The sequence below is a fragment of the Chelmon rostratus genome, chromosome 10 (genome assembly GCF_017976325.1).
Source record: "Chelmon rostratus isolate fCheRos1 chromosome 10, fCheRos1.pri, whole genome shotgun sequence".
In the NCBI taxonomy this organism is placed as follows: domain Eukaryota; kingdom Metazoa; phylum Chordata; class Actinopteri; order Chaetodontiformes; family Chaetodontidae; genus Chelmon; species Chelmon rostratus.
In genome coordinates this window covers 19,323,496-19,350,177 of record NC_055667.1, presented here as the reverse complement: position 1 = coordinate 19,350,177, position 26,682 = coordinate 19,323,496, and the positions used below count along the sequence as shown (strand labels likewise).

Sequence of the window (26,682 nt, the reverse complement as noted above, 5' to 3'; positions counted from 1 at the left end):
TTGTATTTTGGATGATTGTAATGCAGAAAAGGGAACAGAAACCATTTAGACGGAGCTGGAAATAATTCTATGGAAGTTTTGTCCCGCCCTCCCAAAAAAAAAAAAAAAAAAAAAAAGGGCCGGGGCGCTTCCAGCTTGCGAAGTCGGAGTCAGGGCATAAACTTTACGCACAAGTTTCCTTTGGGAGCACATCAGCACTGCAAGGTCAGAGACGCAAGGTAGGCAAAGTGATTTTTCTGCATAAAGACAATCTGTGTCAGTGGACGATCTGGCACATTGCGCATTTTGATTTCCACTTGACGTCCCTCCAGACAACATGTGAGCAGGACAAATATTTAGATTTAGATCAGTACGGTCATATTTTGAACCCTGTGTGATGTTTGTTCGTGAGATAATTCATCGTAGCCTACTGTTAAATGTTTTAATTATCCTAGACTCTATGCCCTATTTAATGCGTGCCCATACGACTGTAAAGTCTAAACTGAGAAAAAAGTGAGGTTTGATCATAAGTGCTGCTAATCGGTCCTCGGTTTGACGGCGAAGTGTCCACTTTCAAATAATACTCAGAGAGACATTGCTATTGACGTGACCGTCATTGACACATTTGGGGACTGAGGGACAGCTTGTTCGCTCGTGGGTTGAGGAATTAGTTGATGCGGGCAAACACTACTTGCACGTGCGTATGTGTGCGCGCGGGTCACAGTGCGCAAAAGGATAAAGGTCAGTTTTTGGCTACTGGGATGGCAAAGCACACAGCTGCTGTTTGAAATGCGTTGCAGGACATTCCCCGAGCTGCATAGTTGAACAAACAACCCAACAGAATATTTTCATTCACTGAAAGCAGCTCTATCGTGGTCTTTAAAGGTACAGACAGATGAGCGTCATGCTCAGTCCATCAGATTGCCTGATCACAAAGTGGCCTTTTGTCTGTGTTAAAATTCCCCTGTCAGTTTTTATGAAAGGTGTAGACAAAAACACAGTTTGGGCTTCGGTGCTTTTGGGTTGAGCACACCATCGCAGTGGGCAATGTGCCTGTGAAAGACTGCAAGATCTGTTAAAATGATTTTGAAGCAGCACACAAAGACATCATTGATTCTGTAAATGGAGCTGCAGTGCACTTTGTGTTGTCCTGTGGCTATGCCTGTTTTGTAAAGCAAGGCAGAGCTACAGATGTTATGGTTTGTTCTGATGACCCCTGGATGATTTTGAAGGGGGCTTGATTTTATTCGTGATTACTCTTAAATAGATTCACTGCATGTTTTGTGCTGCACAGGCTGGAATTAGGTTTGCCAATATCAGCACACAGGCACAGGATGATGCACTTGAAATAACCAGGTTCCCACATGCCTTTTTATTTTCTAAAAAGATCAAGATCTTACCTATGTACTTCTAAATACTATATTTTGCAGCTCCACACTTTCAAGAACACAAGTATAGTTGGAGAAAAAGTAGTCATCATCATTTTTTGCTCTCTGTAGCTGCTCCTCTTTTAGTGGGAATCTATCCCAAGGACATGCTGTTTGGGAAAAATGTGATAACAAAATAGGCCGTGAAAGAGCACCACTGAAAATTGGTTAGAAACATTCCAGCAGGAAATGTCTAAAGAAAAGTTTGTCATGCAGAATGATTTTGAGTTAATCTCTAATTCTGGACCAGACCTTTCAGCATGAAATGTCACATAAGTCTCTCGCCATTGGCACAAACGCAAGCAGCGAGGAAAAACAGGAAAAGTAAAATAGAAAACACCTGGTTTTCAATATGCTCTCATTTGAAGTCACATCACTTACTCACAGGATCAAGCCTGTCACAGTCTGTCTTTGTGCTGCCACTCTGTATCTGAAGAGTGTATCAGACAAAGAAGAGCTCCAGAAATCTCATCAAATCTATTCATTTCTATTATTTTATGCTTTACAGTAAGTTTTATTTTGTCATGATAGTGTTTCTGCTGGTTTACAGCAGATGCAACAGTGTTTGTTGTGTGTTGACCTTGCAAAGAGCACAGTCTGCTGGAACAGTTCATGCTCCACCAGTTATCACAGGCAAAAATTAATAATGGACTCAAACGACTTTACAGTATTTGCACAACATCCCTGCCACATTCCACGGAAGTGTGACAAACTGTAACATTGTCGTGGAAGGGAGGTTTTGTTATTTCAGCATTGTTTCTTCAGCAACTGACAATTTTTGTTGGGCTATTATTGTACGTTTTTCCCTCAGTCAACCTTTGGCCAAATTTTCAAGCGCAATCAAACATAAACCACAGCTTTCATCTCCTGTGGTGCCAAAAGAGTAGGCACGGAAAAATGTATACTTGGCACGAGGTCAAATTAAAGCAGACAAGTTATTAAGTTAAAACATGTGTTTTTGATGATAACCGTGAAAACAAACCAAAAATAACAGGACACTGATTGTTATCAAGCTGAGCGCCAGACAACTTTTTGCACTGTGAATATGTCATTAAGCACTGTTTACTTTCACAGGCTAAAAAGACACAAATTCTCTCTCAACTGGAATAAAATCTAGCCTGAAGAGACGCCTGCTTTGGAGAACGGACTTGAAGTATTTCATATTTTTTTAAATACTTTTTTAATGCAAAATGAACATTCAGAGGGCGACGTTGTTTTTCTGTTGGATGATTCTGTGCATGGACACCTGTCTGAGCCAGAGAGACTGCACAGGTGTGGACTGTCCTGTTCTTCAGAACTGCATCGAAACGGGTTTAGAACAGGGCGCCTGCTGCCCCACCTGTACGCAAAGGGGCTGCACCTGCGAGGGCTACCAGTACTACGACTGCATCCAAGCAGGGTTCGAGAAAGGGAAAGTCCCAGAGGGGGAATCTTACTTTGTGGACTTTGGAAGCACTGAATGCTCCTGTCCGCAGGGAGGGGGGAAGATAAGCTGCCGTTTTATTCCATGCCCTGAAATTCCCCCCAGCTGCATCGATATTTTACAACCTGCAGATGGATGTCCTCAATGTGGGCGAATTGGCTGTACGCATGGCAACAAGAAATACGAGGCAGGACACTCCTTTCAGATGGACCACTGTCAGGTGTGCCACTGTCCAAATGAAGGTGGAAGGTTAATGTGTTCACCTATCCCCGGTTGTGACCTTCGTAGTTCTAATAAGCCCATGTGGGTTACGACCACTAACAACAACAACCCTTTGAGAGATGTTAGCAGTCGCCATGACAGCCGACAAACGAGTCCTGTAGAACCATTTTCCAAGCTGGCGCTGGGAAACACTCTCCCACTGTATAAGCAGGACCCACCCAGTCTTGGCAATGAGGATTATGACTATACGTTGGCAGGGCCGACGTCTTCCACTATGCAAAAGCTGGCCCAACCACTGGAATCTACTACAGTACCACCAGCTTACCCAGAGTCAAGCTCCACTTCATTTAAATCCCATGATGACAAGAGACATGAGCTGAGAAGGACGCAAAAAAGCCCTGATCCAGAGCGGAGCAGAGAGTCTGAGGTCACACATAACATGGATCCAACCACTGCGGGGACTCAGGGCGAAACGTCAACGTCGCTAACAACCACACAGAAGGTGACCACAGAGAACCACAGGCCGCAACAGGAAAGCGGCGAAAGGGCCATTAGACATAGCAGTGACAGAAACAGGGTGGTGCAGGATGCTTTAAAAGACACAGCATACGGCGCACGTGCAAACAAGGGGTCCAGGCACAAACACAGTCATGGCGGTCACACTGGGAGTCACGGCGGCTCCCGTTCTGTCGGCCATAAGGAACAGGAAAAGGTGTCGGTGGAGCGCAGGCAGCTGCTCGGTAAAGAAGAGCAGGGCTCATACCCCACGATACAGTTCAGTCCCACCAGCAAAGCTCCAGTCAGGATGAGGGAGGATGGAGAGCAGCCTCAAAGACAACCCCAGACCCTCTACAACTACCAGTCTCAGGGTTTGGAGGGAGACGCAGAGGGTAAGTTAGCACCTTTTTAAGGGTTTTAAACAATCCTGACCTTTTACGATCAACAGTATCCCAACTCCTCTGCTTGAAAAAAGTGCCTGAAATCAGTCCATTTGAAAAGAAATCGGAAATCTTTTGATTCATTCAGCACCTACATCACAATACATCACGGCATGATGATTTATAGCCTGATAATGACAATGTTAGGTTGTTAGTTTTTCAGAAGACATCTTCCACTTCCTTCTCTCACATCCTGTCTTTTGAGGAGGAATTCATAATCACTCTATTCAAGCTGGCGGCGGTCCAGGAAAAACAATTGTCCGTGGAAAGGCTGTTTTCCCTAGATAGCATTTATCTACCTTACTCAGAAGACAAAAGAACCATACTAAGTATGTACTCATGCATTCAAGTTGAGAGAGTGCTGTATTTATTTCTCTAGAGGGTTGTAAATAGTGAGTAATAATCAGCCTGACGCCGTATTTGCATTCTTATGCTTCTAATGTATCTGATAAACCCCGTAAGAGCAGCTGAAATTGCAGTTTCTCTCCCTACTTTGCTTCGGTGGGAGCTCTAGGGTCGTGCCTCCTGCCTGTGTCCTTCATGTGATTATCAGCTTGTTCTCAAGCGCATCAGCCCTCCTCAGGCCATATAGGCCAATCTGCTACACGCACAGAGAGACAAAGCAGATGATAAAGTGATTACAAGGATGACACTGCGCTGGAAAACATCACGTCTTATTACGAAACATCATGTTACCTTACACATATGCAATACATCTGAAAAATCTTTCCCTTAAGATTAATAATAATGCCACATAATAATCCAAATGTTGTAGCTTTAGTGAATAATGGGATTTTTTGCAGTTCCATAAGTGTTAATGATTAATAAACTGCCTGCCAAGGAAAACTGTATGTTACTAGACTTCACTATGAAGTGAGTGGGCTAAATTATGAATGAGTGAAATGTATTAACCTTGCCATTTCATCCGTATAACCACTTCAGTGACTGGATTACTCATTGGTTCAGGATTCTGAGACCTCTTTCTTATTGGTGGTGTTTTGTCCGGCTAACCACAATCTGTAGGTGTGTGGTTAACCTACTTTACAGCACTATGATGTTTGTTGAGACCTGTCAGGACTTTTCTTTCCTTTCAGCACCTGGCCTCCATAGGTATGTATAGCATATGCTGAATGCATGTGTGAGATGTCTCTGGGGGTGAACTTCAGAGGTACCTTTTACCAGCGTTAGGTTGGAGAATACAGGTTAGAAATGCACTTTTTTTGAAGTCTTGGTAGAAAATGTGAAACTGTGGCAATATAGAAGCTATTCTAAGGGGAAAAAAACAGATATTTGCTTTGACAGACGTCCTCAGAAGTTTTCCACACTGTCCATAAGTGCTGTAGGACAAAATCCAGCTTTTCAGCTGTGAATTATAGCTTCATGGAAGAGGCTTTGAGTTGAAAGTCAAAGTATGATTTTTTTTTTTTTCTCCTGGGATAAGGAGCTCAAACTAACTGGTCTGGCCACTCAGTCAGTAGGATTGACTGACACCGTGAGGGTTCACTGTTGAAGGTCATTGGACTAAGGGAAGATTTCCAGAGTGGTGACATGTTAAAGTACAGGAAAAAGCCATCTGATAAGGCTCTTGACTAATGCTTGTTATCAATGCCATTAGCAGAATATGCCGGGGTTATTCAGAGAGGAAAAAAGAAAGCATGAATAACAAGAACACAACCATTTTTCACTGAACATAAATGGACTGCCTCTGCAGTGGAACACGGCCCAAAATAAATGTTTTTTCTTTCAGTCAATAACTCCTGCCATTTGCCCTCTCTCTTTCCAACTAGACGCAGTGTGTGCTCAGAAGGGGGATGGGATTGTTTAGGCTTTCTGATGCTGGGCTGGACCTGGTATAGGATTTCTTGGGAGCTGTACCTGTGAGCAGTATAATGCCCATGTGATGAATGAGACCACTGTTGTGGCTTGATTGCCAGACGCTACTCACTGCTCCCTCACGAGCCGGCGTGATTACCCGTCTCCCGTGAGGCTGCTGGTTTCCCAGTCTTCCCCGCAATCACCTCATCTGAAGCACGACTCCGCACGTTGTCCCCTCAGTAACTTCCCTTCCTACTTTACCGAGCGTAACTTTGAACAAAACTAGAATATGGACACACAAACTGAAGCTTAAGCATCATCCGAGGCGAGGTGGAATCACTGAGGAAGCGCTTGTTCCTGCATCAACAGCACTGTCACAACATGCTGCATATGGGAGCGGGCTGAGCAGATGTATAATTTTCCTTAAGATAAAACGGAGGGTGAATTCCAGAGCTGGTCATGTGAGAGTTCATTCCCACTGTACCGCTACTGTGAAGATCAGTTTGAAGGAGATAGCTCGCTCTGGCCAATCTAGGGTGCCTTCCAGGTCACTTCCAGGAATTTTGGCGTATCTCCCATCCACAATGTGTCCTTACTGAAAAACCGCCCGATCCACATGTCACCCATACTTATAAATAAAAAACCATCTGCTCCAGAACCAGGAAGCCGCTCATAAAAGAGAGCCACCGTATAAGTAGAGAGAGATTGATGATATATTGCAACACAATAATAGATCAGCTTCTTGCACCAATGTGCATTTCTCTCATTAACGTACAAGCAATGTGCAGCTGTATACAGATGTTTTCAAACTTGCAATGCACGATTTTTCTCCTCCAAATGTGAAATAGAAATATCTTTCATATGGAATCTGGAACATTTATATTGACTAATGTGATGATTTCTAATGCAGAAAATAGCTGCTTCTAATGTGACTTGAAAAGGTAATATTATTATTCCTCAGTGTTATTTTCGGCCATCACGTCCAAAATCAGGATTTGGACGGATTTCCTCTAGCCAGAAATGAGCAGATTTCCTGTGTTCTGGTTTATGAACACACCTTGGAATATATAAGGCATAATAAGGGAATGGGAAACAGGTTCAGATTACAAGACTGGGGAACATTTTGTCAGAGGCGTGCAGGGGAATACACTTAACCAATTTAATATGCAAACAGAATCTCTGATGCTGAGGGGTCTATCAAGGACATATGTGGCATCTTTAGGAAATTCAAGCTATAAGTTATAATAATTCAATGCACCGTTAATGACAAATCTTGGCAGGGTGTATTTTGGTGTTTGGTGCAGGATATTTAACCACAAGGAGGTGTAATTGGATCGGAGGTTGTGAAACCATCAAAGACTGAGTCGAGCCCTCTAGGCTCGCATCAACTAACCTTAACCCCGATTAAGACTACAAAAAGGTGGATCACATGATTGCTGACTCACAGTCTCAGAGAGATTAAGACATTAGTCGGCAATAACTGAAACCTGAAATCATGGCGACAGCAGTCCTCCCAGTTATGTCACAGCCAGCTGCTCTTGGACAGTGATTGTGTGTTTCAAAAGACACTATCTCTGCAAGTAGTCATGTCGGAGGTGAGAAGAACATTGTGTCAGTCCCTCCTGAGCTTCACACAGGCCTGCACACACACACACACACACACACACACAAAGAAACACATGCTTTTAAGCTTTCAGCATCAATCATCGGACATGTTCGACCACATGACTTTGTACGTCACAGACACTCAGCATGTGCTGTTATCCGCATTGTTGGTCCTGGTCTCTCCAGCCCACCTGTATTGTAAATCACTGCCAAGTTCACAAAAGCAAAGACACATGAGCCTTGATTAGTGGCAGCACGCTGCTTTATGACACCTCCAGACATGTTGAGAGTTGCCCCTTTTAGTTGTTATTCTGGCTCCATATTTTCAGAGGGTGTGATGTCACCAGTTTTGGATTTGGACAACAACAAAGCATCTGGTGTCAGTGCTTGTCTAATGGGCAAATATAATGACAAGCCTGGAAGAGAGAGATGCTCCTCAGCCACCTTTCAAGTGCGTAATTTAGATCTCCATTGTGCAAGCACAATAAATCAATTTAGCTAATTATTGCACAGCTGAATGGAACAAGTTGTGATACGGCCTTGATTAGAAGGTCTGTCAAAGAGACAGGAAGAGACCTTGTTAGACTGAGATACAGCTCGGCTAAAACAGTTTAGTATTGTTTTCATCCCCAGCAGCTATTTTGGTGAAACAAAGTCTTGCCCCAAAGTCATTTCATCCACTGAAACCTCATGAACTGTATGTATTTTGACTGCATACATCCCACATTCTGGATGGGCATATGGAGCAAATTTGTATTATGTTCATGGCGGGTGAACTGATTCCACCTGGAGAAAATGAATGGGAGGCAGAAGAAGGAGGATGAATAATTATGTTCCCTGTCTTTTAATATACATTCACTCCGGTTCAAAGGGACTTGTTTAACTGCACAGCTGGCACAGATACTGTAGTTATGTATCAAACAGTCATTGTGCCTTTCAAGGTTTAGATTCTCTCATTTCTAAACCTTTAAATTATGCACGCTGCAGCAGTCACTTGCTCCATTCTGAGTCATTGCCTCAGTCTTATTATGCATAGGTGAGGTGAGAGGTGTTTCAACAAACATAAAGTGGATGTGGGAGTTCAAAAGCTGGCATGACCTTGGGAATAGATTTGGAATAGCCTCTGCGTGACCTCCAGCCTCATTTAGCAGACCATGCAATGATTAATTAAAGGTCAATTAAAGGTTTTAAAAGGTTTGATTTTGTCCAGACTGAAATATCACAGCTAATATGTGATAGATTGTCATGAAATTTTGAATAGATTCGTCATCCCCATAGGATGCATCCCACCTACTTTGGCAATTCTTGACTTTTCTAGCGCCACCACAAAGTTCACATTTTAGTTTTTTTTTAAGTGAAATGTCTTGGCAAATATCAGATGGATTACCATGAGATTTAGTACAGACATTCATGCTAGTGACATCAATTACACTTCATCTAATGCCATTATCAGCTCAAAATTTTAATTTCCCTCATAATCTTCTGACTGACCAAATATTCACTAAACTAATGACATCCCCATCAGCCTCAGCTGTACTTAACATCCGAATTTCCCCGGCTGGGGATTAATGAAGTCTTATTGTATCTAATTGCATATCTTACTTTGTGTTTAAAGATAATTTGCAAATGTTTATGCTAGCATGTTAAACTGAGATGGTGGGCAAACACCTGCCAGACATCAGCATGTTAGCATTGTTAGCATGCTGACATTAGCATTTAGCTCAAAGCAGTAAGTGTCTAAGTACAGCCTCACGGAGCCACTAGCATGGCTGCAGACTTTTTATAATCTGTTCTCTGTTACGGTTTTGCATCTGTGCTACGGTACATATTTACACTATCAGCCTGAAAATGCAGCAAAAAACAGTTGCGCATTACATTTTGATTATATATAAAAGCAAAGTCTGTTCTAACACTCCAGTTTGACATAGCAGTGGTCCAAATCTCACAGCAAATATAATTATGATCACGGATAGTCATAAATCAAGTGGTCTGGTTCTGAAGAGATTCGACAAGTTAAAGTTAAAACACTCAACGCTCCCTTAAAACTCTCATCTTAAAGAGAAAATTGTGTTTTGTGCATATCCTGCCTGACAGACGTTTTGTCTCGTATGGTGTGACTGACTGTGAAGGCATGAGTGTCATGAGATGAGTCTTCAGTAGTGCAGGAGCTACAAATCAAAGCTGGAATGCACTGCCCTGTTATTGAAGGAACACGTATACATTTTCCTGTCTGTTCCCTGACCCAGTTTAAACTGAAGCGCTTATGTGCTGCTCTTTCACTCTGCCCAGGCTCTTATTAGCCAGGATGTAACAAAAAAAGGACGATTTTACTCTGAAGGTAATTTTATGGAGTCTTGGCTTTCATATATTGCCAGTGAAAGTTGGTGCAGAGTCGAGGGGTCTGAAAAGAAAAACACAGTCTGCACTTGCTGTTCTCAGCATTTAGTCACCAAAACCGGCTTCTGAGACAAGAGTTCCACTTCAAATATCCTGTAACCAGATTTTACAGCATCTCACTCGTGGGACTCTGAATGTTAACCATCCTCCTCCAGCTGAATTGTAACCATGATTTTTATGTGATTCCTCTGAAACACTGGCTGCACAGAGTGGGATAAATGTGGAGCTGTGTGTTTGTGTTTCATTACAGTGTCTGCCAGGGAGCTGGTGAAGACCTGCTGTGAGACAGGGGAGAAATGGGCTTCAGCTAATGGTCACTGCAACAGCATGGAGCCACCCACAAAAGATAGCCGCTCCATCTGCTGGTGAGGCCACTATTAAACTCCTGTTCATGTCATTTAGCTCTGCACACGGTAAATCATCTTAAATAGTCTTTTGTGGAAAATTATGCTGCTTATCTATTTTATTTGACTTATTAGGAAGGTGAATTTGAAGATTGATTAGTAAAGTGACATAATGACCAAAAAAATTTCAATTTCTCCCGATAATTAAATTTAAAGAAACATGAAAACACCTTTCAGCCGGCTCTGTAGCAGCACTCGTGGGAAGAATAGCCTGCCTGCTCGTTGTTGCCGTAGGGCCACAGTTGCAGTCCAAACACTTCTTCTGTTCTTTCTCCTGTGTGCCTTTCACTGCCAGGACTGCCCAACAACAGTGCTGCCTCGGCTCCCTGGGAGAAAGTCGGTGTTTGGCTGGAATTAATGCTGCCCGAGCAGGAGATATGTGTCAAGAGAATGCCAGCGATAAATGTGGGATCGATTCCTACAAGGCAAGTATTTGTGACCAGATACCGCGGCAAAGGAATTAGGAATTAGCAATTGATAAATGCATTCCTCACAGTAGAATTGAAAACATGTGTAGATGGTACTAGTCTGCAGCCAATAACAGTCTTCTGCAGTGTTTGAGCAACTTTATTCAACGGATCTCCTCTGAGCTTCACTGCTGTGGTGCCAATTCCCTGTTATTCAATTACCTTATTTAATTTAGACAAAATGATTTCTGGCCAATTACAAGTAAAGATTCCCACAGTCCTATCTTCCAAGCAGACCTCAGCGATTGGAAATGTCAGATGTGAATTGCTTGACCCCTCTGAAATTGGAAACACGGACTGATAATTGATGTGGTAAAACAGCAGCAGTGGTGGACACGGGGCTATTATGGCTGTTAATAGGGGGTCAAGTTCTGGTGTGTGTGTAACTCGTCCAGATTGGCAAAGCCACTCGTTTGCCATCTGACCTGTGCGTTGAAGGATACTTACTCACCTGCCCAGAGGCCCTCGAGCAGCATGGGCTCATTGTCGACTCTATGCTGCAGCACAGCTGTTAAATATTGGCTTTCACCACCTTCCTGTCGGACCCCTGTAGATTTAGTAATATTATGCCATCCTCAGCCACAATACATCATAGTGGTCGTTACTTCAGTTTTATGTTTCACTCTGCCCCCATGCAATCTTACTGATGATCTTGCTGAGAGCTACAGAGTGAGAGGCTGTAAGCAAGGGGAGAGTTGCACCAAATTCATGCTTGTAACTATCAAAGTTCACTTCAACGAGATGAAAAGTTTACAGCACGCTACTGGCTCCGGAAGGCCATTTAGACATTTCGCCAAAAAACATGTCTATATCATGGTGGCGCTAGAGTAAATATCAGGGGATCTCCATAGTCTATAATCCTCTGCACGCCATGATGCAATATTTTATGGCGATCCATCTGATAGTGGTAAAGATATTTCACTCTTGACCAAAGTGGTCAGACTAGCATCTTTAGAGCCGTGCTGCTGGCGTAGCTAAACACAAACCACGCATACAGTGACAACTCAGTGCAGCTTTTAGGTGCTCTGTCAAGCACAGCAGCCGCTCTAATGAGCTACATGATCCATGACTGCATGTGTAAAGACTGACTGTGTGACCTGCAGGAGTGCTGTGACTGCTGCGCTCTGGGGCTGCAGTTCCGCAGCGAGGGGCATCGCTGCGAAGCCCACCCGTACCTGGGCTTTCACTGCAGGCACGTCTTTGTGACGTGCTGTGAGGGGGAGGGCAGTCAGGACGACTGGCACTCTGTCAGAGAGAGGCCCGCTCTCACCTCCACTCCAACACCTAAAAAAGGTACTGTCAGCGAATATCACAAAGATTCATACACAAAAATGCTAATGCATAGTTTGCTCCATGCCAAGAGAGGGGATGCTGTTTGGTCAGGGCATGTAATAAACATTGGTGCGCTGCTGGGAAAAACACTGATTTAAACCAAAGACAATCAATTTTCTTTATACGAGCTCTTAAAAGGAAGCGTTGCAGTAAGATTCCCTAACCCTGCTGAAAAATGGCACGTCTCGGTGGCCTCCCAGAACAAAGTATAATAGCCCAGAACACCCCTGTACTGTAATTCTAAGAGATCTAGTGCCTGTCTGCCTGCATGGCATCACATTAAATCTTTTTAAACCATTACCCTGTCGGTAGTATTCCTGCACTGATTTGGTTTGGCTATAGCAAGGTGAAGCATTTCAAATACATGTTAAAACAGCATGATCTGTCTTGTGGTCATGGGGGATCAGATGTCTTTCATTAGGATGTGTTCCTCTTTTATGGTTGGTTAACTCATTTTTATTTCCACGTGATGACAAACACTCATTCGGGATTAGACACATAGAAAGCATCTGAAACACAGCAAGACCTCCTTCAGTTACACAAACACAAAGCAAAATACATTAATGCTAGCATTATATATGCTGCACTAAATCTACACAGCTCTTTTATTGGAACTTGTATTTTGTGCATCTCGGTATGCCGTGTATGTATTTTTAAGAGCCCATCTAAGGAAGGGCGTTGCAAACTTGTTTAGGATATGAATAATGTGGTATGTGGCAGTGGTTCGTGCTGCGTATTTATCCCTGCAAAAATAAACATTCCTATGAAAACAAACGAGAAAAGAAATAATTTTTATGCAGTTTTACACCGTTATGCAGTTTTATCTCTGTCCATGTGCTGCAGTATCTGACAGCCCGTACCCTAAAGAGGCCTTCTCCATCGGGGAGGAGCGTGATGGGGAGAATGCAGTGGAGGGTCCGGTTGAGGTGGAGGACATGGACGAGTGCCTGATGTATGAGGGCAACATCTGCCACCAAAGATGCATCAACACGCCAGGCTCTTTCCGGTGTGAGTGCTTCCCTGGATACGTGATGCAAGAGGACGCGTTCACTTGTGCGCAAGGTAAAGTGAGGACCACCAATCTTGTTTTGTCGCACAGTGCTAGCAGACATTTCCAGCGATGCACTGGCAACAGGAAAGCGACTCTCTGTGCCAGTTGCTCTTTGAAATGTGATTTACAGTCTGCATTCCTGTCAGGAAGACCCCATTTGTTGTAATTTGTCTACACATTCACAGTGTATTATTTTCCTGGTCTCTTTCCTGAGTTCCTTCCTGTCTGCAAGCGCTGATACTGCCTAATAATAGTTATTTTAATCACCCACTAACATCCCTTTCCTGGACTGACAGCAATGCTCAACTAATCACCTCTCTGCTGTTGTCACAAAGCTCTTCAGCTTTTCACCATTTGAAAATCATTCTTTGCACAAACCGAGTGTCTCCTCATATGTGCAGTTTAGACGAGCTTTCAGGTAACGCCGTGCGACGCTCTTGCTGCAGTGTACCAGACTTTAATCAACGGTGGCTTTCACCAACACAAGCCTGTCTCAACAGGCTACTAATGCCAGAGCTCTCAGCAAATTACAGTGAGGGATGGGGCTCACTAATAAAACCAAATGTTTGTCTGCAGGCTGTGCTTTTTCCTGCCTCACCTTCGCTGCTATTCCAACTTTCATCTGCAGCCACGAGCCTCATAGCGTTGGATGAAGATGCAGGAATTGCACGAGGTTTAAGCCTCTAACTAAGACCGCAGTAGACGGAGAGGTGGAATTCTTGATTACAGTGCATAGCTCCTCTGATGAGATTATTCATGTTTCTGCAGAGACGGTGGACGAGGAGAACAGACTGAAGGAGGATGACAGAGCGGGAGCGGAGCCCACTTCACCGCTTCCGCCTCCCACCGAGCGCCCCGTCCCACTCAACCCCTGTGAAGGTTAGAAACGTGCAGCTTAATGAGATGAGAGGGAGCTGCAGGCATGACAGCCCGCAATGAGCACTTTCGTTCATCCTCTCGTCTTAATCAGAGGCTGGAACAGCTCGTCTCGATGTGGTCGAGTGTGTTCAGAGGAGAAGCCAGCACGGGCTGCTATAGATTGACATGTTGTTGTTTCAAACTCAGCCTTTCCACGAGACGTAATTGTGCTGCAAATGTCAAACACAAGCAGTGAGATGGTATCAAAGGTTAGCTTGTTTTCAGCGTCGGCCGCTCATGCTCATGAGTTCTCCATATTATAATCGGAGCAGGGTCACTTTTTGTTTCTCTTGTTTGGTTTCCATGACAACAGGGTGGAGGTTTGCAACACTGTGGGCCAAAAGTAGGAAATACAATATGACCAGGTCAGGGATCAACCTGGAAAAAGGAAATGAGTGAACGGCAGTACAGTAAATAGCGTTCTTGTCTCCCACCCAGAGCCACAGAGCTCTCCTCTCTTTCACCCTAAATACTGTTGTTTGGAGCAGTAGTGCAGTATGTTTCATTTGTCCTCAGGAAGCAACCCATGTGAGCAACACTGCACCTCAGTGGGCGGAAGGCCACAATGCTCCTGTTTCCCAGGATTCTCCCTTATGGCTGACGGGCGCTCCTGTGAGGGTAAGCAACTAAAACCGAGTTGTAACGCTGAAAACATTTTCTTGCGTCACACCAAGGTCGCATGTGGAAGTTTTGTGCGGTCATGCATGTGAAAAACGGCCTCAAACTTAAGCCCTGAGTTTTGCTCCAGTTCGGTAGAGTTTCTTGGCAAAGGCTGTGTGCCACTGATTTGTCTTTTTCTCGTAATCAGTGCTTCTAGATTTGCAGAGGAGATACAGCCATAACCCCCTTCACTCTCAGCAACACACTGTGATGCAGAAAAAAATATATATATATATAAATGGGAGACGTTCTTTTCATCTTGTTCCTGAACCGAGTCTCTACTGGAGGGATCATCCCAACTATCCATGCATTATCACAATATATCTCACCAACTGCATCCCGTATATACCCGTTATTCCACTCAGAATGCTGATGGACTGTGTCTTTTATCTGATCAGATACTGCTCAGTGTGTCCAAGCTGTCTCCCTGGGGATATATCTTTAAGTTAAGCCATAACCACCGGCCTGTCTCCTGCTCGACAGCAGCCGACTGTGTCACAGAGAGTGGCTCAGTATGGTGACAAATTTCTCAATGTATGTAATCTCTCTCCCAGAGGAGGGTCCGACCTGTCTCTTTAATCTGCCGCTAACTGCTGACTGACACACAGACCTCAGTATTTTTGTACATCTCCTTCTTAACTTATTCATCCATCCTCCTCTACTGTGCACTGTGACACATGCGTTTTTTATTCTTTTTCTTAAACGTCCAGACGTTAATGAGTGCTTGTCCGCACGTGCCTGCCAGCTGAACGAGCGCTGCGTGAATACTGCAGGGAGTTATGTCTGCCAGAGACTGATCACCTGTCCCCCGGGACACCAGATCAACAATGATGTTTGTGAAGGTACAGCACACCTTATCAGCATCAAAGTATTGACTTCCACCCACTGTGAATATGTTGTAAATACCAGCAGGAAAGTGCGTGTATAACTGCATGTTCACAATGTAAGGAAAGCGCATTGTTCAGGAAAACAATCACCTTTACCACCCTTGAGAGTAAGTATTGAAAATTTGATTTTTTTTTTCATTCTTCAAATCATGTAGTTTCACATGTAAGCCATGAGGGAATAATAAGAAATATTACTCCAAAGAGCTATTTCCATTGAATTTGCTTGCTGTTAACTCTCAGTATTAAGAGCTGCCTGCTCTTAGTGGGTGGCTCCCAACTTTGAGATGCAATAGTAAACCTCCCAACACGTCTCATTATTTCCATGCACCATAAATTGTGCCTGTGCAGAGGTCTCACTCATAAAGCAGCGGCAGTGTTCAGGAAGAAGGGCCTCTAAGATGAGTTTTAGATGTGCTATAAGTGCTGTTTGCCCCTGCGAATGGGCGTGTGCAGGTAAGGAGACCCAGCTAATCTGCAGCTACTTGTGAACTTAAAAAATGTTCAATCAGGCAAGATGGGCATTTAACTGGAAAGTATGTTTAACGGTAGGCCTCCAAACAGCTGCAGCTTCAGGACATCGGCTTAAGTGCAGAGTGAGAAAACATCCCCTACCCATTCCGTATTCATGACTTACTAAGAGGCTGTAATGAAGCGTTCCTTTTGCCTGCTCTCACAAATGAAGCAAAGTCACCACACAGAGAGAAGCTGAATTATTTCCCACCCCCTTCTATAAAGAGAATGACTCAGTTAAGACCATGAATTAATTGTGCAATTGTGTTCATCAATATTCGCCGTCTTCCTAACCCAGTGTGTTCAACAAGCTTTAATACTTTGCACCAGATTGACACATTTTGTGCCAAAAGTCACACCCGCTCTTTTCTGTGTCATAGCTCAAAAGCAACATGCCCTGATGTCATACAAATATTACTTAAAACGGTGCAACCTACTCTTTCCAGTTATAGCAGTTTCTTATTTCAGACCTTGAGTGATCAAATGTATTCATCAAATTGCTGGGAGCTACTGCAGCATGAATTTCTGTAGTGCAGATTTGCCAAACATGTAAACAATATTAGGTGAAGAGGGGAGCTCATGTGTGGCCCACAGCTGACTCAGGTACCCATGGCAACATTACACTTCCTGCTTACATCATCTAAAGCATGTAGGGCCAAAACACACAATTTGGATTGAATGTTTTTCACAATTATCAGATTTTTTGACAACATGGCATCACAACATGCTCACCTGCTGATGGTGTATAATGTTCCCTATCTTTGCTTAGGTTGACACTAGTTTTGCAGGTGTTTGGTCATAAACTAAAGCACTAGACACACGAAACATTTGACTAGATGATGGTGCTAGATGAAAGGTCAGAGAATTCCCAGAGGTATTACAAATGTCTGTACTGAATTACATGGCAATCTGTCCAACAGTTGTAGAGCTATTTCACTCAAAACCGCAAATCCCCACCTCATGGTGGTGCTAGAGGAAAAGTCAGGGGATCATCAAAGTCTTGAGGATTCATCATCTGGGAATCATGGATCCCTGCAATTTCATAGCAATCCATCTAATAGTTGCTGAGATATTTCAGCCTGGTGGATCAACTGACCGAACAACAGATCGGCACTGCCCTGAATGGAGCCACAGCATTGCTATTAAACCGAAATAATTTTAAACTGTGTGAAGGTCCTCTGTTCATAAAAAAGCTACTTGCACATCCATAGTATCCTAATGGCATCTCAGCCAAACTTATTCTGGAAATAACATTATACTGCATGTCTTGCTAATACATGTAGTGAGGATGCATAAGCATGAAAACAAAGGGAGTGAAAAAAGGGGGAGAAACAGCCAATTTGAGAGGTTAAACTGTCACAACAAGTGGACTGTTTGACGTTTGTAGGTTCCTTTAGCCTGCTGCCTTCGCTGGGAGGTCACCGCCAATCCCTCACACATTTATCCTGCTTCCTGCCTTTTCTCTCTCTGTCTCCGTCGGTGTCAGGCTCACTCAGCTCCTGCCGACTCTGCCAGGCTTGCGTCACGAGCGAGATGCTCAATCACTATCTGCTGTTTAGGGACCTACCCTATATCAGCAGGGCTGCCTGCCAGAGCAGGTTTAGGCCTCTATATGGCAATTACAGAGGTGAAATCCTGCTAGCCTGCTTAAAAACTGAAGACATTCATGCATTATGCACACACACACACACACACATGCACTCGCACACACACACACACATGCACGCCAAACCACATTTTGTGTTCTTTTTTTGAGGTGGTGATTTCCCTCCAGCTTTGGTTCATACTACCACAACAGATGTGGAGGGCTGATTGACAGGAGGTAAATCCCTTAGTAGACAGGTGTTAGAGGACTCGGGGGGAATATAGTGCAATGTTCATTCACACACTGCACAAGAAGACTATTGCATGTGACTTCTGCTGGTTTTGAACTCATTAGATACATCAATCTAGCTGAAATATTAAATCGTCATGCAGGCTATTCTGGCTGTAAAGTGTGATTAGTATAGATACGATTCCTAAGTTGTAATGCAGCTATTTTACTCTTGATTAACCTCTGGAGTGTTGACCGGGAGAGCGTTATGATAGAGGAACTGCAGTAAAAGCGAGTACCTGTACAATCTGCCATTTAACCACAGTGCCATCCAGTGGCGGAATTTGTCACTACATGCACATCTTGCAATGTGGACCGTGGTTAACACATGCGGTGGATTATTAGACTCAAACTAATAATGTTTGATTTGTGCTTCATTTGCAATTACTCATTTCTTCAGTCCTCATTAGCTCATGTATTCATCTTCTCCAGATATCAATGAGTGTGTGCAGCAGAGCCATAACTGTGGACCCGGCTTTGAGTGTGTGAACACAGAGGGCTCGTTCAGGTGCAACCCTAAACCTCGATGTCCTGTGGGCTTTAACCAGGACGCAGGGGGCAACTGTATAGGTAAGGGCAATCACTTTCTTCGTAAGATGACGATTTGATTGCTAATGTGCATTAGAGTGAGCTTGAGGCCAACATGGAGGTTTTCACTCCATTATGCATTTTTTTTCTGGTTTTAATTGTGCTCGTAGTGGAAATTAACTGATAAAGTGTTTGTCTGGGATTGAGAAAAAGCCGTTGAGCTATGAATATGCGTCAGCGTACAAGGGTGAAAGAAGCAAGCTTTGTTTTACATAACAGTCAGTATTGTTTTTTGTTTTTAGAGATTCCCGATCTTGCACAAATGAATGAACGGGGCCAAGCACAAAATTTCCCCACCGGTGAATCACTGTCCGTGCAGACGCACAATTTTACGCCATGCAGGTGAATCAGCAGGGCTACAGTGACAGAGGGGTTAAATGCCACACAGACAGGAGATCAGAGAGGTTGCTGTTAGGGGCTGCAGAGGGGTGGATAAAAGCCAATCCTCTGTCCTCCTCCAGTACAAACTGATGCTGTGGAATTAGCCCCCAGGGGCAGGAACTGGGGCATGTCGAGGCAGCCGACGCCCCTGTAAGAGAAGCGTAAAAGAAATGCTCTGAGAAATGAGAAAATCGAGAAAATGTCAGACACACACACGTACAACAAAGGTATCCAAGGGAATGGAACTGTGTGATGTGTGTTTGCTTTGATTTCACTGTGTGGCTAAAGAGCTGCCCTCCGGTCTCTCATGTCCTGCCTTCGTGCCTTTGGGTCTTCCCTCTCCTTCTGTCTCTCTTCACCTTCATCTCTCTCCGTCTATCTCTGTAACAGACATTGATGAGTGTGGCACTTTGGCCCAGCCATGTAGCGTGGGATTTAACTGCATCAACACAGAGGGATCCTACATGTGCCAGAGGAAGATAATATGTAGCCGTGGCTATCACGCCAGTCCCGATGGATCCAGATGTGTTGGTATGATTTGTAATTGTTGCACTTGAAGAATGTGTAATCTGATGGTTTGATATAAAGACTTTGAGACTGTTATGTTTTTCCAAATTAGCAAAGAATGAAAAATATGTGACACTAAGGAGACGGTAATAACAACAGATCACATGCAGTCATGAAGCGACAGCAGCCGAATGTCGCTGTCACTTTGCTGAGTTTTCCATCTTTCCACCGTTCGTGTGTGTCTTGTAGATGTGGACGAGTGTCAGGGCAGTCTGCATCGATGTGGAGAGGGCCAACTGTGCCACAATCTGCCCGGATCCTATCGTTGTGAATGCCAGACAGGCTATCAGTACGACTCATTCAGGAGGTTGTGTGTAGGTATGTTGGACATCGTGCACATCATCATGCAGAAGAAGAACAAGTGCTGCTTTTAAGACCCTCCTGCTTCTCCATTTCCTGCTCATTCTGCTCTCTCCACTCTTCCATTGCTTTTTTTTCACCCTATGCACTACTGTAGAGCCACCCATCTTCTTCGTGCGCCTCCTCTTCTTTGTCTGCCTACTCTGCTGCTCCTGTTTATTATTCTGTGGTGGGAGAGCTGCTGCTGTTTCCCCCGACTCCGCTGCTGGCTCTTGCGCTGTCCACCGGGCCGATCGTGTCTCCTGCTGAAGAGGACTCTGTTCTCCCCCTGCTGCTGCTGCTGCTGCTCCCTCTGTTTGTGATTCACAGTGTTGTGACTCTCATGATAATGGACTCTGCTCAAGTGTTTAGACTATCAGCAGGCAGCTGGTCCCCTCACAGCACACTTGCCATGCACGCAGGCACACACAGGCATGCACGCACACAGGGTCGTGCAGGGCAGCAAACCCGCTCATGCTCGGCTGCACATGTGCACTTGCACACATGGGTGCAGACGCACAAATGCAACACACACTTACAGTGGTATGACGATGCTGCTTCTTCCCCTCAGATGTAAATGAGTGCTGGCGCTACCCAGGCCGCCTGTGTGCCCAGACCTGTGAGAACACCCCAGGCTCCTATGAATGCTCTTGTACCTCTGGCTTCCGCTTATCCGGCGATGGCAAGAACTGTGAAGGTGCGTGTGTATTAACGTCTGCCTGCATGGGTGTGAGAGAGCTTGCGCATCCATGTGTGCATGTTGGTGCATGCAGTTGTATTTTTTTGTCAATCTACGCGTGAAAATATGCCTGTGTGTGTGTTTGTTGGTGTACCAGGCTTGTGTGTGTGTGTGTGTGTGCGTGAACAGTACAGATTCCTAGACTGAGCTGATATTAAAGCTGGCCACTGCACAGCATATTGCTGAAGAGAGACGGTACTTAGACATAGTGTATTATACTCCACTTCATGCCATGCCTTCAAGCAGAAACCAGTAAAAGCATAATTGGCTTAATAACAACATCTTGTTTATATGTTAGGATAAAAACATTGAAAATCCTTTGATCAAGTGAATTGTGACAGTAATGAGCTCTAACCTCTAATCTCCAGATATGAATGAGTGTTTGGCCAGCCCATGCAGTCAGGAGTGTGCCAACATCTATGGTTCCTACCAGTGCTACTGCAGACAGGGCTACTACCTCAGGGAGGACGGGCACACCTGTGAAGGTGAGGCACGCTCTATTACACATCACAAATCCCGTATTTATACCAAACCTATGTTTGGACAGGTTTATGAATCAGTTTCACATGATTTACTGCCCCCTTATCGTCCAGACATCGACGAGTGTTCGCAGAGCATCGGCCATCTGTGCACCTACAAGTGTGTGAACGTTCCTGGCAGTTACCAGTGTGCTTGTCCTGAGTATGGATACACCATGTCTCCAAATGGACGCTCTTGCAGAGGTGAACCCCCCCCCCATCCCGCAAAAAAAACCAAAACCAACAAAATGCATACACTCACTGCCTCATTGCAAATGCAAGAGTTCTGCTCTGAGGTAGATTTAGTAGATAAAAATGCCTTTGCACCCATTTATTTTTTACAGAGAGCGTATAGTAATGGTTATACACAGATAAATATAATTGGTACTTTTACAGTGGCTCAGTAATTACACAGGCTGTAAAACTTTATTGGACTAAAAACCTTGTCTCGCTAATTTGAATTTTTTGCTTGAGCAGCCCCCCCCACAAGGACTAGTTTTAGTCTTACATGTTTCAACAATGAGGCTTCAAAGTTCAAATTGTCCCGTGAACACACATTTCCTCAGCTGCAGGCGCTAAACCAGCCCTTGTGTATTTATTAATTATGTATTTTAGATATTGATGAGTGTGCCACAGGGGCCCATAACTGCTCTCTAGCTGAGACCTGCTACAACATCCAAGGAGGGTACCGCTGCCTTTCTCTCAACTGTCCACCAAACTACCGCAAGGTGTCCGACACGTGAGTGATAAAAATCTGTTTGCCAGCTTTCAGTATGATGCATTGTGATCTTGTTATCCATGTGAGGTTGGATAATTCTATGAAGGGTCTATTTTTTTCGTTTATCTTGAACTATTATCTCAATGAATGGCTTTTATCTCTTATGTAAAGAAGGGCTATATAAATAAAGTTGCCGTACCTTCCCTGTGTCCCTTGTAGGCGCTGTGAGCGGATCAGCTGTCCCAACTATCTGGAGTGTCAAAACTCTCCTCTGAGAATCACCTACTACTACCTCAGCTTCCAGTCCAACATTGTCATCCCTGCTCAGATCTTCCGCATCGGACCCTCCCCCGCCTACTCCGGAGACAACGTTATCGTCAGCATCACGCAGGGAAACGAGGAAAACTACTTCAGCACCCGGAAGCTTAATGCCTACACGGGTGCCGTGTACTTGCACCGACAGGTTGAGGGTCCGAGGGATTTTTTAATCAATGTAGAGATGAAGCTTTGGAGACAGGGGACGTTTACCACTTTCCAAGCCAGGATCTACGTCTTCATCACAGCCAGCCCGCTCTAACCGTTGGAGATGTGCTGCGGCCACTATGGACCTTAATTCAGTTGATGAGGACTTTTCACATCACTATTTAACAATGCCATAAAGTATACCACTGTTTGTCTCAAATGGTTTGAGTAGTTAATCTTGCTTATGTCCAGTTGAAGTTAATATTAAAACATTGCTGTGAGAATAGTGGAACATTCAGAGAGAAACTGTTGGTTTGTGCCAGTTTCTGTTTTCACTGCAATTGCATGAGAATCCCACAATGTCAATGTCTTTATTTTTCACTTGAATTGCAAATATACAGCACATGTCATTAATTTCCAATGGAAAACACATTCCGCGTTTGCAAAAACCTATTAAGATCTAAATCCAAAATAATATGTTTGGAGCTGCAAAGATATTTATTATACCACCAGGATGAAGCAATTAGCCATTACTTTGATTATCTTAACCAGATGTCAGTAAAGCGTAAAAAATGATAACAGGCAACCTCTAGCTTCTGCCTGTTTTTCATACTGAGAGACTTTCTGTTATCAGATGATGTGTAATTTGACAACACTGTGGTTAAAGCAGGAGAAATTGTTTTGTACGAGTTCCCATTACAGTGCCTAATCAACTATATCTCTTTTCTTTGCCCCTGCGCTGCTGTTTTTGTTTTGTCTTTGAAGTACTTTATATTGTATAATTTTATATTACTCTATATGGTGAGTTTTTTTTTTCTATAAGACACATTATAGATGGATGTATCATATTTGTTATGCTAGATTCACAAGCTGCAAAGTATTTTAGTAAAATATTAAAAAAACACCAATGTGATTTGGTGACTATCGGCTAATTTTATTTATCAGTATCGCTTGTGTTTTGTTTCACAGTCATTCCCCACTAATTCTCACTCGACATACTTGTTTGATTATGCACCAATTCATGCCTATACACGGTATATAGTCAACATTATTTCTCAGTGAAGCTGTTAAACTATATAATCCATTCTTGTCAGGGCATGTCACACAGTAAATATCCATGCCCATTTACATACCTGTTCACACCTTGCTAGTGAGCTCAACATGAGTGTCACCCATCAACACACGCCTGTTTGACGCATACACACACTTAATGAAGGCTAATAAAAGCAACGATCGTGTGGTGCTTGATTTCTGCAATAAAAGTATTGTAGTCTTCTTATATTTATGTGTTACATCTCATAAACTCTGAGGTTTGTCTCCATCTACTGTAAGTTATGACAAAGAAAGGGTTACACTGCCACCTACAGGATGAATGCAGTCCTACACCCTTAAATTTGGTGTTGCATTAGTGCCTTAAACAGCAAACAGCCTTTAAAAAAGGTGCACATAATTGTCATTAACATGCACCAGTTGAAGTATAAAGATTTTATAAACAAAGGAGCTAAGATCTTTTTCTTTTTAATAAGCTCCACTTGAAGCTGTGAGCTGTTCTTCTTGCCCTACTCAGAGTTCAGTGAACCTCCTGGACCTGCTGTAATCATCGGAAAGGGTGTGTGTGTCCCTGTGACAGCTGTATTAATGCATGTTGCACATCCAAACAGGGCTCCTCGCCAGTTTTCTGGTCCCTGAGATGAATTATGCTGTCGAAGGTCATTTCGACTGATTTCTGCACTAATTTTAGTCCCTCGCTCCATGCTGGGTGAAAATATTGATGGCCCAAAGTCCCAAAACAATCAGCGAAACATTCAATACAGCTTTCTCCTCATGGAGTCAAAGATGTTCCTCCTGACATAACTCATAATAATAGCTATGTGTGTGTGATTTAATCAAGCTTTAAAGCATGCCCAGTGGCTGAGAAGCCACTCTTGGTATGTACAATACATACAACGAGCCCTCCAGCTGTGATTGATGTCTCTTTCCCCTAATTAGCTTTATCTGCTCTTCAAGATTAGGTGGTGCTGTGTTTCAGGGACAGTGAATCACGCATCCTAGACAAGGGAAGATACACACATCTATTATGGGTTTAGGGACACTGACAGGAAGTTCTGAAATCTTCTGGACAAAGGGAGAGGGTCTGCATGAGGGTTATGGGACGGGATGGTTACCGAAGAGAAAGTTATAGTGCCACAAAGTCACTGTGCTAAAGATCGCTACGTAGCCTCACTGTTTGCCTAATATCGACTGATAACATCTCCTATTAAACAAATCTTGAGTAAGGTAAAGCAGACCCTTAATGATATGATGCTGCATGATGATTTCTGCATGAAATAGATTTGTGTTTGGTTGCAGGGGATCTGGGGGACGGTCTGGGGAAATCTGGGTTAGGAAAATGAAAGGGGAATGCTCTCCCTTCAGTAAATGATGACATGCCCCTCAGCAAGGCACTCAGCCCACATTACTCCAGTGAAGATGCTTTTTAGCTGAAAACAGAGGACTATTTCTTAGTGCATGTGGATGATTTTAAATGATATGTGTATCGTTTGCAATTTTTAATGTCCCACATATCTTTTTGTCCAACTAACTATATAAAATTGTGACAAAATCTAACTCCTCTTAAAATGCCACTTTTGGAGGGAAACAAACAACTGCAGGCGACTGCACAGCTTGTGTCTGGGTGGAGGTCGGAGCAAAGGCGGGGTGGATGGAGTGTGATGAGAGGGGGAGGAGGAGGAGGAGGAGGAGGAGGAGGAGGGGGGTGTTACAGACACGCTTGTCTTTGATAGCTCAGGTGGTCATCACCTGAGGGGGAAAAGAGCGTTAATGGGCATTCTCAGCAGCAGACAAGCACAGGCTAGCGCTCCCTCTTCCCCGGCTGCCATAAACAGGGGGAAGTATGCATCATTAGATTAGGCTGAGGGTAACTACATGCAGTCAAGCCCACTTCATACAGTAGCCAGCAGTGTGCAGAGTGCACAGACTCATCCTCTGGCCTCCCACCGCTCACTGCGATTGGCTGGGTGGGAAGTGGGTCTTGAAGCACGGCTGTGCAATTGGTCACCTTGTGGAGTGATTACGTGCACCACAGACAACGTTATTATTGTAGATTATGTTATGTGTCAACATTTCTATTAGAAGCAATTATATATGTACAATAGGGTATGATGATTGATCATTGACAGATCACCTTAATTACATTAGGAGACAACAGAGATGCCAGCAGAGCTCAGTCTGTGAAAAACCCAACAGTGGAGGTTATTAAAAGGTGAAACAACCCTGCAGCAAATATGGCTTCAATGGGTGGGTCATGATAATCTGCCACAGGAACTGGGCATGAAAAGACACAGAAAATATCAGTAAGGTTTTACTTCAACAGCATAGTATAATAAAAACAATAATAAAAACTTGGGACAGAAAAGCAGAGTGCTTAATGCTGATGGAAAAAGAAAAAAGCAAAAACAAGAGAAGAAGAGCAGAGAAACACAAGACTGAAAGACAGCAAGAGAGGAATTTGCCTGAGAGGAGAATGAAGGGAGGTATGTAAGGTTGCCTGTCACTTCTGAGGCGCCCGATAGCTCTGCCTGGGTGTCATCGCATCACACTTCAGAGGATATTGCACCATATCCGTAATATTCCTCCTGTTTGAATGGAACTGATCAAACTACATGCACGGAGGAACCTAATCAGGCCCTTAAAACTGGCATTTTGCCTCTAGTGTGACCTGTGAGAAGGCCAGAAGGAGGAGATCCAGGTTAGAATATGAGATTTAGCCCTGAGGACAGACACAGAGTACAGCAAGGCTCATCCCTGCGGGAGCGAATTGACCAGAGGGGAAGCTCTTCTCCGAGGCTCCCTGGGTGGGAAGATTTACTGGAGCCTTAATCACAGGTCGACACTCTGACCAATGGGAGAGGAGACACAGGTGATGCGCTGCCTTGTTAACTGCTATTCTGACAGAATGTAATGCCAGACATCTTTGGCATGTGTGACTTTTGACACCACAAACCGTGTTTTTTTAACTTTCTGGATGTACTGTATTGACTAACTCACAATCAGAGTTACATTTACGGGGCTGTGTAGTATGAAATGTGTCAGTTCATCAAATTCAAAATGATAAACTGGTGTTGTGTAGCCATGCTGAGTTTTTGGTTTTATATGCTGAGGTCTTTAACATATCCTAAATTGAGTTAATGATCCCCAGAAATTAATACATTTGTTGTGCTGAGTATCTTCTTTTGAAGAAATAGTCCCCATGAAAACTGTTGATGGTGTGTTCTGTAGATTATCCACAGTAACAGACTGTTTTAATTTTATAAAATATGAAAAAATGTAAAATGTAATGATTATTTTAGCAGTAGCTCATAGGTAGTAGCCTATGTATGCCTACCTGCCTTGATCTCCTCCCTACACCGACTAATACTACATCACCTCATTTCCTAAAGGCTTCCTGGCAAAAGCTTTCTGG

The 26,682-nt window shown here is 43.8% G+C and overlaps 1 protein-coding gene across 1 annotated transcript; it reads left to right on the top strand.

The window, feature by feature from the left end:
* Positions 1–144: 144 nt before the first annotated feature.
* Positions 145–23,431, top strand: LOC121612516 (fibulin-2-like). The gene is made up of 17 exons (XM_041945445.1): positions 145–218; positions 2,481–3,941; positions 10,057–10,171; positions 10,506–10,635; positions 11,781–11,970; positions 12,853–13,071; positions 13,829–13,939; positions 14,495–14,596; positions 15,349–15,480; positions 18,341–18,478; positions 19,268–19,408; positions 19,634–19,762; positions 20,355–20,480; positions 20,891–21,007; positions 21,116–21,244; positions 21,656–21,779; positions 21,978–23,431. Exons 2-17 carry the CDS (start codon positions 2,597–2,599, stop codon positions 22,333–22,335), a joined length of 3,606 nt encoding a protein of 1,201 aa, XP_041801379.1. The 5' UTR covers positions 145–218; positions 2,481–2,596; the 3' UTR covers positions 22,336–23,431.
* Positions 23,432–26,682: the final 3,251 nt, after the last annotated feature.